The 12237-nt window shown below is 41.8% G+C and overlaps 1 protein-coding gene across 1 annotated transcript in view; it reads right to left on the bottom strand.

Moving 5' to 3' along the window:
• Window positions 1–2134: 2134 nt before the first annotated feature.
• LOC145415444 (uncharacterized) overlaps window positions 2135–12237 on the bottom strand; it is a 64547-nt gene continuing 54444 nt past the window's right edge. Inside the window, exon 5 of the mRNA XM_080284721.1 lies at window positions 2135–2373. Coding sequence (XP_080140847.1) covers window positions 2135–2373 — 239 coding nt within the window. The remainder of the gene's footprint in view (window positions 2374–12237) is intronic.

The following is a 12237-nucleotide window of genomic DNA, read 5'->3' as shown; positions in this document are numbered from 1 at the left end:
AATTTCCTTTGTAAATTTCTTTTTCTTTGTGGGGAGGTGTTACATAGCCTATGATTTCATCATCCTTTGTGTGATTTTAACGTACAGTTGCTGCATGTTTGATCACAAGCGTGTTCTACCTCACTCCCCCCTTCAACCCTTATAGTAGAGTGAGTCGTTCTTTCTGTTGTTCAGAGCAGGATTGTCAACTCTTTGTCCCCATGGCTTCAATTGCGCGTCCTTCTTACAAGTTGTATCAAGCTCTGCTGGCCCCTATATAATGAGCTCAGTGTCTGCATCATTGCCACTAAGATCTACTCCTCATTTTGCTCACATCTCTGTCCTCCCCTGTACAGTTGTTATTGTGAGTGCTCAGGAAGTCTCCAACCATCTAGCAGCTGTGTGTAATTTGAGTATAACTGTTGTTGCATTTTTTCTTGTACTGTGAAGCATAAGATTAATTCTTAGGCCTAGTAAGGTTTTTGTAATTTATGTAAGGGTTCTTGTTGTCAGCCATCATTAATAATATTTTGTATCTGTAATAATATATCTGGCATTCACTGAGTATTATCTGGTATCTCATTTTAACAGGGCTGACTTAGATAAATTTACTCATGCTAATTTCGTGTTAATAGAGGCTATTGCAGTAAACCATATATTTAACCTGTTTTTTTGCCATTACATTATCCTTATGAGTCCTGAATGTTTTGTTGTTAGTTTGAGCATTGAACTTTAACTTGTAATTTTACCTAACTCTTTTGTTTTGAACCTGGAACTTTGCGGGACAGTTTTCTCTGTTCCGTAACTATATATATATATATATATATATATATATATATATATATATATATATATATATATATATCATCATCATCTGGACCTCCTTTCCCACCCAAGAGCAGGGTAAGGAGTAGCAGCGTCCAGACAGGATAAACTTGCCCAAATCAAATAGGCCACACTTCCATTCACTCATTATTCAAGCCTCCGGAATCCTGGCTCTACCGGATACGTCAAAAACATTCACCACATTCTGCAGTTTCACATAAACATATCCGATTGAGTCAATCCGGACGCTGCCATGTTCACAAGGGGTGCCAAAATCCCTGATCATGCACTTCTTACAAAATTCATCCAGCCAGCTCGATCTCTTGTCAGTTCCCTAGCCTCACCAACTTCCAAATCTCTCTTCCTCAAATATTCATCCACAATATCCCTCCACCTTCTCCTTTGCCTACCTCGCCTCCTCCCTCCGTCAAATTCGCTCAGGTGTACCTTTTTCACCACACTATTGTTATCCATAATTATCAATGGTGGGCCTACCACGCGGGATGCAGCAACATTTAGTTTAATGGGTTCATTAAAGAACCATCCATTGTCACACAGTGATAGGCCTTTTCCTGGCCAGTTTTTGACACATCCATTGCAATAGAGGTACGCTGTCTCTACATAGCCATAGAATTTTTGGACTAAGTGGAATGTTTCCACTACAGCAGAAGCAATTTTTCAAATTAGAATTAGAAAAGAAAAACTAAGTTCTCATTTTCAAACGTGTCTTTAATTTCCTCTTTTATACCAAGCTGAATATCTTTCAGAATTACCTTTTATTCCGCCATTACAGAGGACGTTGAAGTCAGTGGGATAATGACTAAGGACACCCAACATCACACTGTTATAGATACGACCCTTGACAGCACACTGATGTTTCATCAAAAACATGAAATTAGCGTGTTACTGGATTCTACCGTGAATACTACACCACAGCCCCTGTGAGGCCATTCAACAACATACTAGAAGAATATATCTACAACTTTCGATTCTCCATACGTAAATGGAAATTTGGAGAAAAATATTTTTTCTGGTATTAACTCTGCTAATTCAGCAGTATAATAATATTAAGAGAGGGTCAAACCTCTAGGAGAGGAGGGTTTCCTTCTGCTGAATAGTATTATTTGGCGACTATCAAAAAACATTTAATAATAGTGGTAACAGTGATACTCTGCCTTCTGAAGTGTTAAAAATTTTGTGGTTTATACCATATACCGGTATACGAATGCCATATGCACGAAGAAAATTATTTCTATGTAAATTTATTGTCGTTATATGACAGGGAAAAAATGCCATTCATAGCAAAGTAGATGAAATCAAGGTGTTCTGATCACACTTCACAAATCACACCAACAAGTTCATCACACTCATAGTCGTGGAAGAAAAAATAATCATTTTTTGCCAGGATCAAACAGTTCTGTTGTTCTCCACCCAATGGTTCTTGTGCAGCCATCACACCGTTTCCCCAGAATGGCGTTCCCATCCTCACAGGAGTGCCGTCCAGCCAGCGCCAATCGCCTTCCACGTCCACATCAGACCCACCAATAAAGATGTGTTTACTCGTGTGCCCTGGGGGGAACACAGGATCCATTGTTATCCTCTCTGTCTGTCTGTCTGTCTGTCTGTCTCTCTCTCTCTCTCTCTCTCTTTCTCGTTGACACTGTTCTCTGTTCAACAGTTCATATTAAAATCCAGGTAAACACGCTAACAATAACTTAAATTTAATGGCCCCTTACTCAGTCTCTCAAAAGAGAAGCTAATTTGTAAATAATGCAATACCCAGGGAGATATTACAAGCACTAGAGATTCTGAACCTGAGAAGTACCTTTGAGAAAGGCCAAAGACAGGCCTCCAGAGACATCGCAACATAATCATGCCTACAAAACCAGCAGAGGCATATACACCCAACTACCACAAGCCAGAGATTCCAGTGGGAAATATGACACAGCTCGAGTACGGTGGGTTTGCTGTCCAATCAGGCACTGCTGGACATACCACTCTCATTCTACGTCACCAACTACAGCGTTCAGACCCACCTCAGGGTCATATAACGTTACAATGGCCTCATGTCAACCATTAGATGTTTGAACTGGAGTAATCCAGTCTATTCATTACCTAGAACTGAAAAGAGGGACCTGGATTATGAAATGACGGTTCCGTGTTGTTGTAATTAAGGCGGGATTGTAATCAGGCCATCAGCTTTCATTTAATTAATATAGACCCATAATAAACCAGATACTTCACTCAGCATGCCAATGGTGCACTGAATAACCGTCCAAACTTTAGTCAACAAAGACACATCAAAAACCTCTCTGAGAGACCTGTGAGAGTTCCCTGGGCAGTCTCTTGGAAGCTTGCTAGTGCGATCTACAAGACATTTCATACTTTCTAGAATACTGTATGAAAATTTCTTTGGTACTTGGCTGAAAAGTTGACGAATGTTAACATCTGCAATTCTGTACTCACTCACTCAGGGTAAACACTTTGGGGTGCATAGCCTTCCTTACCCTCTGAGTCCATCCACGAGGTATCCCCCTTGCACGCCTCTAGGCAGGGACTCGATCTTCTTTAAGATTCTCCCAGTAGGAACAATAAATTGCTCTAACCATGAGTTCTGTGCCCTTCCACTTGGTCTCATCTGCCTTCGGTAGACTCATTCAGATAACATACTGTGGACAGGAGCAACCTCAGGGGAAAGCACCACGTGACCACAAAACTAGGTCTGACGTTCACATATTGTGCAGGTAATAGACCACGATTCATTCCTATGGAATAATCACTCGTTATGTGCCTGGTCATACCCGCTACAGCCCATGATCCTACTAAGATACTCATTACCAAAGGAGACAGTCCACCGCTCCAAGCCACTGTTTATTGTCCATGTCTCACTACCATAAAGTAAGACAGGGAGAATTAGAGCTTTTGAAGATGCAAATTTTCTTCCTTCTACACGAATATCGACGACGCAAAAGAATTCAAACTGGGTGAATCCTTAAGACCATAAATCAAATCAATGCAACATGAGATCTCATCTGACGCACTGCTGTTAAGGATCACATCACTGTGATGAGTGCATCTTTTAAAGACTTCTATGTCCCCACCACAAGCTTAAACAAACTTCATTGCTTCATCCAACCAAGAGCTGACTGCCTGGACCTTGATCTGTCCAAAGGCACCTTTAGTTTTGGTGGCTTCTTTCTCATTAAATGCCACGAGAGCAGTTAAATGATTTTAGTGGCTCTACCAGGACGACTGCATCATCAGCAGTCCCGGTTAGTAACTTTAAACTATTCATCTCTTGCTCTGTCCAGAGGCACCTTTAGTTTTGGTGGCTCCTTTCTCATTAAATGCCACGAGAGCAGTTAAGTGATTTCAGTGGCTCTACCAGGACGACTGCATCATCAGCAGTCACGGTTAGTAACGTTAAAGTATTCATCTGATAATTCACAGTGGCTGTTACCCAGCCCAACCCAGTACCCAATCCATGCTTGTGTTCAAAAGTGAGAGGGCAAAGACACATCCCTGCTTCACGCCAGAACTTACTGGAAAAAAAAGTCAAATATTCCCTCCCACGCACTTGACAGCACTGTTTGAATACAGGTCAACTATGAGCGTGATAATCCCACAGAGTTGAAGGACTTTCCCCAGTGCTTCCCGATTTACTAAACAAATGTTTTCTTGAGATCAATATACGCTACAAGCAGTCCTTGCCAAATCGCACAGCAGCATTCCACAAAAACTGAAGTACTAGGAGTCCGGTAAACTGTAACCTTCTTGGACGTAAATTTGGATTGCACAGGTTTGTGGAAAGCAAATGACCCGGAATACAAATCAAAAGCACGTGAACAATAATCTTGCTTGGCACACTGAACGTTGACACCATTGTAATTATTGCAGTTACGTTGGTCTCCTTCCATTTCCTGAAAGGGATGACCAAATCCCTTGCTCAGTTAGGAGGATTGATAGTCCGCCAAATGGCTTCTGTAACTCCTGTAATTCCTAAAGTATGGCATTTCCCCCAGCTTTCATTATTTTCACAGGGATGTCATAAACACCATTTGCCAATACTTTTCATCCTAGCCCCTGCTTTCCTGATTTAAGTTAGAAAAAAAAAATGCATGTTCTTTTGGTCACATAGAAATTAGCGGTGGCATACCAACTGTTAGCTCTCCACTGGGGTGTTCTGCCATATACAGCTGCTCAAAGTTCTCAGCCCAGTGAGCCCTATATTCAGCCGCCCTTGACACGAGCCATTCCCCTGCTGTCTGAACAGTTAACCTGAGACTTGGGTCTTGATCACAGCTTCTTGAGGTCGTGATAAGCGAGTCGAAAGTCATTTGCATGAAGTGAACTCTCCACATCCTCAGTGATTTCCCTGATGATCAGCTCCTTTTCCTTCTTAGCGAAACTCTCGCTCAAGAGAAAGAAGCCTGTACTGCTCCCGGTAGCCAGCCAGTCTGGCAGCACGACTCTCATCAGTGAGACAAATCCCCTCTATGATTTGGCGTGCTCACCAACACATTCCTCCAAAACGCTTAGAGGTATCCCACACCTAAACAGGTTTTTCAACAGCAGTGAGTACCTCAACCTATTCGAAACTGCCATCATATACTCATAAGCACTCTCCTCATCCCTGAGTTTCTCAGAATGGAAACGTTTTAAATGGCACCTTAGCATTCATTCAGTTTTGATCTGACATCGTAAAGTAGCAACAAGAATGTAATCAACAAAAGAAGAAAAAAAAAAGGTTTGCTTACCTGAAAACCCTGAAGTTCTGAAGGATCATCCACCGACTACTTACAAGGATGTGGTCAATTGCCTTAGCAACCCCTCCGACGCTGTAATACTAAGTCCAATGGGAAAGTTGGGATGCTGTAACCAGGGCCCTCCAATTCTCAACTTACGAGCTTTTGCAATGTCCAAAAGGTAAGAAATATTGGCATTCCTGGCTCCAGAGCCATGGGGACCTATACAATCCTCGAAACATTTCCTGTCAGTGCCAGTAACTGCAGTGAATCGCCCAAGGCCAACAGTGTATCCCATAAGGGCCACTTTCCAACAACTGAGTCAGATTTGACATAGAACAGCCTATTCTCCTAGGGATCATTCACCTCAGCAGAGGCTTCTACCGCAGTGAGAGAAATGAAGCCCCAGATATGCTTCAGCCTCGCTAGCATTACACGTAACTGTACATGCGTTATATATATTCGAGTGAATATATATATATATATATATATATATATATATATATATATATATATATATATATATACATCTATCTATCTCTCTATTGCCAGACGCCTCAATCCCGTTTGGGGTGGCCACAAACAAATCGCCTCCAAGTCGCCCTGTCCCCCGCCATTTCACTGCCCTGCTCCCAACTCACACCCCCCTCTCTCATATACCTCTCCACCCCATCCCACCATCTCATCCTCGGCCTCCCTCCCTCTTCCCCCTCCACCTCACTCACATACACTCTCTTCGTCAGTCTTTCACCCTCCATCCTCTCCACATGGCCAAACCACCTCAGTGTGTTCCTCATAACGCTTCCTATCACATCCACATCCACACCACAACGCTCCTTTATATCCTCATTCGTCAGCCTGTCTCTCCACGTGACTCCACAGGTTCCTCTTAAAAAACTAATTTCCAGTGCTCTCACTCTTGACTTGTGTCCTTCCAACAATGTCCAAGCTTCACTTCCGTACGTTAGAGTTGGTATCACAATACTTTCATGTAGTAACTTTTTCACTTCCATGCTCACTTCCCTGTTTCTTATCACTGCTTTCAAAGAACCAGCAACCTTTCTTCCCTGCTGTACCCTTTCAAGCACTTCACCCTCCAAACCTCCATCCTTACTCATCACACTACCCAAGTACTTAAACGTACTCACATTTTCCAATTCCTCACCATCCAACCTCGCTGTACATTCACTAACTTCACCTCTCTCAAAGACCATCACTTTACTCTTCCCTACATTCACCCTTAGATTCCGTTTCTTACACACTCTCTCAAACTCAACCACCAAGCCTTGCAGCTCCCCTTCGTCTTCATTCAACAACACAGTATCATCTGCAAACAACAGTACAGGGAGTTTCCAAACACTATCCTCTCTCACCAGGGCCACTCCAATATATATATATATATATATATATATATATATATATATATATATATATATATATATATATTGTTACATAGCCTATGATTTCATCATCCTTTGTGTAATTTTAACGCACAGTGTGCTGCATGTTTGATCACGAGCGTGTTCTGCGTCAGTCCCCCCCTTCTACCGTTATAGTGGAGTGAGTCGTCCTTTCTGTTGTTCGGAGCGGGATTGTCAGCTCTTTGTCCTCATGGCTTCGTTTGCGCGTCCTTCTTACAAGTTGTATCAAGCTCTGCTGGCCCCTATATAATGAGCTCAGTCTCTGCATCATTGCCACTTAGATCTACTCCTCATTTTGTTCACATCTCTGTCCTCCCCTGTACAGTTATTGTTGTGAGTGCTCCGGAAGTCTCCAACCATCTAGCAGCTGTGTAATTTGAGTATAAATGTTATTGCATTTTTTTCTTGTACTGTGTAGCATAAGGTTAAGTCTTAGGCCTAGTAAGGTTTTTGTAATTTATGTAAGGTTCTTATTGTCAGCCATCATTAATAATATTTTGTATCTGTAATAATATATCTGGCATCCACTGAGTATTATCTGGTATCTCATTTTAACAGGGCTGACTTAGATAAATTTACTCAAGCTAATTTCGTGTTAATAGAGGATATTGCAGTTAACCATATATTTAACCTGTTTTTTGCCATTACATTATCATTATGAGTCCTGAATGTTTTGTTGTTAGTTTGAGCATTAAACTTTAACTTGTAATTTAACAAACTCTTATTTTGAACCTGGACCTTTACGGGACAGCAGTGATTTTTAGTATTCTCACTTAAAGTGTACATTATCTTTCTCTGTTCCGTAACATAAATTTGGCGACCTCTTACCAGGATATTCAGGATATTATCATAAGGATATTGCTTGATATTTTGTGACTGTTACTTATTCATGATGTCTACTATTACTACACTTGATGAAGCCAAGGATTTTTTGTCAAAAGTGCAAACAGTGTGTGATGTAGAAAACAGAACAAAGAATGAACTTATGCTTGTTGCTCAACAATTGGGAATTGCTGTTCGCTCTCATCATTCTAAAGATCAAATTGTTGACATAATTAATGAAAGCTTCTTTAATGTAACTCCTCCAAATGAGCAAACGCAGATTGAATTAGCTAAGTTACAGCTAGCCCTGCAGGAGGCTCGTGTGAAGGAAGCTGAATTTCAAGCACGGGCTAAGGAGGCTTGTGTTAAGGAGGCTGAGTTTCACGCACAAGTTGAACTTCCTAGGATTCAGGCAGACCATGAGTATCGCATGAAACAATGTGGAACTGGATCATCTAGCTCTGATGATTTTGATGTGGCTAAAAATGTTAAACTTGTCCCTCCTTTTAATGAATCTGATTTAACAAAGTATTTTCAGTTGTTTGAGAGGGTAGCTACAGGTTTTAATTGGCCCAAAAAGTATTGGCCAGTACTCCTTCAAACTGTTCTCACCGGTAAAGCTCAAGTAACTTATGCATCTTTGCCTCAGGATCAATTTGATAATTATGATGTAGTTAAGAGCTTGATTCTTAAGGCCTATGAGCTTGTTCCTGAAGCTCATAGAGTAAAATTTAGGACAACTTATAAGCATGATAAGCAATCCCATGTTGAGTATGCAAAAATCAAAGAAGATCTGTTAGAGCAGTGGTTAAATTCTAAGAATGTGGATTCTGATTTTGGTAAATTTAAGCAGATGATTTTGCTGGAGGACTTCAAGAGGTGTATTAGTAAAGATGTAAGCCTATATCTTGATGAGAAAAGAATAGATAATTTGTCTGATGCTGCAGGTTTAGGTTTTGAATATGTTCTCACTCACAAGAGATATTATAAAGAAAAAGGGAAAGCTGAGAGTAAGTACGTTGCCTCTACTCAGAGTACAGGTAACAGGAAAGAGAATAAAGATGATGTTTCTCTGGAAGTAAATACCAGCTTCACCTCTAGATTTCAGAAAAGTAAATGTACTTATTGTAGTAAGCTTGGTCATACTACGGAGAAATGTTTCAGGAGGCAGCGTGATGTGAACAAATAGGAGTCTTTAAATATTCAGTCAATTGGTCTAGTGTCCACTCTTGAGAGTTCCCAGAATGTTTTAACTGAGTTAACTGAACCTGCTTTGAGGGGTAACTTAAATTCTCATAATGGAGCTCCTCTTTTGAGCAGTAACGTGGGTGACACTCTCAAGAGTTCATGTGCTAATTTCCTGTCTGATGGTTTTGTCAGTCCTCTGGACAGTAATGACAGGAAATCAGTTCAAATATATCGTGATACAGGTGCTTGCCAATCCCTTATGCTGACCAGTGTTCTAGGCTCTAATGTTAATTCCTCTGATGAAACTGTAATCTTACAAGGTGTAGGGAATAATTACTTCTCTGTCCCTCTGTGCAGAGTGAATTTAGAGTCTGGTTTTGTTAATAGTTCCGTTATGGTTGGGTTGGTTAAGACACTCCCAATGTCAGGTGTAACTTTCTTACTTGGAAATGATATTGGTGGAAGTCAAGTGTGTCCAGCTCCTCAGTTGTCTGGTGAGCCAGTGGCTGCGTCCCAGGATTGTGATGTCCCTGATGTGTTCCCTGCATGTGCTGTCACTAGGGCTAAGTCTAAAGTTACTGGTGATTTAGAGGATAATGATGATGATGATGTTATCCTAGCTGACACTTTTCTTGCTAATTTGGACCACTCACCAGATGAGGCAGTACCCCGTAGTGTTGATAATTTGTCTCGTCAAGAGTTGGTTGAGTTGCAGGTTGCTGACCCTGAGTTGAATGGTCTAGCTAACTCTGCTTGCAGTGAGGAAGAGTCAGCTGGTGCTTCTACTTGTTATTATATAAAGTCAGGAGTACTTATGAGGAAGTGGAGACCCCCAACAGTACCAGCCGACTGTGAATGGGAGGTTGTACATCAAGTTGTCATCCCTCGTGTTTGTAGGCAGGATATCATTAGAGTGGCTCATGATTCCAGTTTGGCAGGACACCTTGGAGTGAGGAAGACTGTGGCACGCATTTTGAAACACTTCTACTGGCCAGGTATCTTCAGGGATGTTTCCTGGTATTGTAAGTCTTGTCACACCTGTCAAGTTGTGGGGAAATGTAATCAGACCGAAAAGGTTGCACCTCTAGTTCCCATTCCTCCTTTTGAGGCGCCATTCACCCGTGTGTTGGTGGATATTGTGGGCCCTCTTCCTAAGACTTCTTCAGGATTTTCTTATGTGTTGACCCTGATTGATATGGCTACTCGTTATCCTGAAGCCATTCCACTTAGAAATATCTCAGCAAAGAACGTGGTTAAGGAAATGCTGGGGTTCTTCACAAAGTTTGGTCTGCCCAAGGAGGTACAGTCAGACCGGGGAAGTAATTTCATGTCAAATGTTTTCAAGCAGTCTCTGAAAGAATTGGGCATCACCCAGATCACGTCTTCAGCTTACCATCCCCAGACCCAAGGAGCGTTGGAGAGATATCATCAAACACTCAAATCGATGCTCAAGAAATACTGTTTGGAACATCAGAAAGACTGGGATAAAGGTCTTCCATTCGGTGTATTTGCCGCAAGAGAATCTCCAAATGAATCACTGGGCTTCTCACCCTTTGAACTACTGTTTGGCCATGAAGTAAGAGGACCCCTTAAGCTACTCAAGGAATGCTGGCTGTCGGAGGAAGATGACGTCAACCTGCTGGAGTATGTGATGAAGTTCAAAGAACGGCTGTCCACTGCTTTACAGCTGGCGAGAGAGAATTTAGGAGCTGCTCAGGAGAAGATGAAGACTTGGTATGATAAGAAGTCCAGGTTACGCCACTTTCAGCCAGGAGATCAGGTTTTGGTTCTGCTACCGGTGCATGGGCAACCTCTTCAAGCCAAGTTTAGTGGTCCTTATTTCGTGGAGAAGAAACTCAGTGATGTCAACTATGTCATCGCCACACCAGATCGTAGAAAGAACAAGCAACTATGTCACATCAACATGCTAAAGTTATATCACAGGCGGGACGAAAATAATCCAGTCTGCACTGTAGCTGTTCCACCCGAGTCTGCAAGTGAAGCTCTCCCATGTAGTATGAGCCTGGGTGATAGTTTGGGGAAGAATCCTGATATCATGAATGATCTCCAGACTAAGCTTTCTCATCTACCTCCCGAGCAAAGCCAGGAGTTTCCGGCATTACTGCAGGAGTACCCGCAAGTGTTCCGTGCCACTCCAGGAAGAACTACTGTGTTGATGCATGATGTCGATGTTGGAGACGCAAAGCCAATTAAACTGCCTCCTTACCGTGTGAACCCAGTGAAAGTTCCTCTCATCCAGAAGGAGCTTGGCTACCTGTTGGACCACAAGATGATTGAGCCCTGTCAGAGCGAGTGGAGTTCTCCTGTCACTCTGGTCCCTAAGCCAGGTGGGTCACAGCGGCTTTGCATCGACTACAGACGTGTTAATCAGATCACCAAAACAGACACTTACCCTCTCCCTCGCGTGGAAGATTGCATAGACAAGATCGGAAAGGCTAGGTACATAAGTAAGTTTGATTTGTTAAAAGGATACTGGCAAGTACCTATGACTGAACGTGCTAGGGAGATCTCATGTTTTGTAACACTAGGAAAGACTTTTGCATGTTCTGTAATGCCATATACAGATTGTTTTAGAGTAATAAGAAATTTCCTTTGTAAATTTCTTTTTCTTTGTGGGGAGGTGTTACATAGCCTATGATTTCATCATCCTTTGTGTAATTTTAACGCACAGTGTGCTGCATGTTTGATCACGAGCGTGTTCTGCCTCAGTCCCCCCCTTCTACCGTTATAGTGGAGTGAGTCGTCCTTTCTGTTGTTCGGAGTGGGATTGTCAGCTCTTTGTCCCCATGGCTTCGTTTGCACGTCCTTCTTACAAGTTGTTTCTAGCTCTGCTGGCCCCTATATAATGAGCTCAGTCTCTGCATGATTGCCACTTAGATCTACTCCTCATTTTGTTCACATCTCTGTCCTCCCCTGTACAGTTATTGTTATGAGTGCTCCGGAAGTCTCCAACCATCTAGCAGCTGTGTAATTTGAGTATAACTGTTATTGCATTTTTTTCTTGTACTGTGTAGCATAAGGTTAATTCTTAGGCCTAGTAAGGTTTTTGTAATTTATGTAAGGTTCTTATTGTCAGCCATCATTAATAATATTTTGTATCTGTAATAATATATCTGGCATCCACTGAGTATTATCTGTTATCTCATTTTAACAGGGCTGACTTAGATAAATTTACTCAAGCTAATTTCGTGTTAATAGAGGCTATTGCAGTTAACCATACATTTAACCTGCTTTTT

The sequence above is a fragment of the Coenobita brevimanus genome, chromosome 102 (genome assembly GCF_032717465.1).
Source record: "Coenobita brevimanus isolate Jiangsu-jjx chromosome 102, ASM3271746v2, whole genome shotgun sequence".
In the NCBI taxonomy this organism is placed as follows: Eukaryota; Metazoa; Arthropoda; class Malacostraca; order Decapoda; family Coenobitidae; genus Coenobita; species Coenobita brevimanus.
This window is presented reverse-complemented; position numbering and strand designations above follow the sequence as displayed.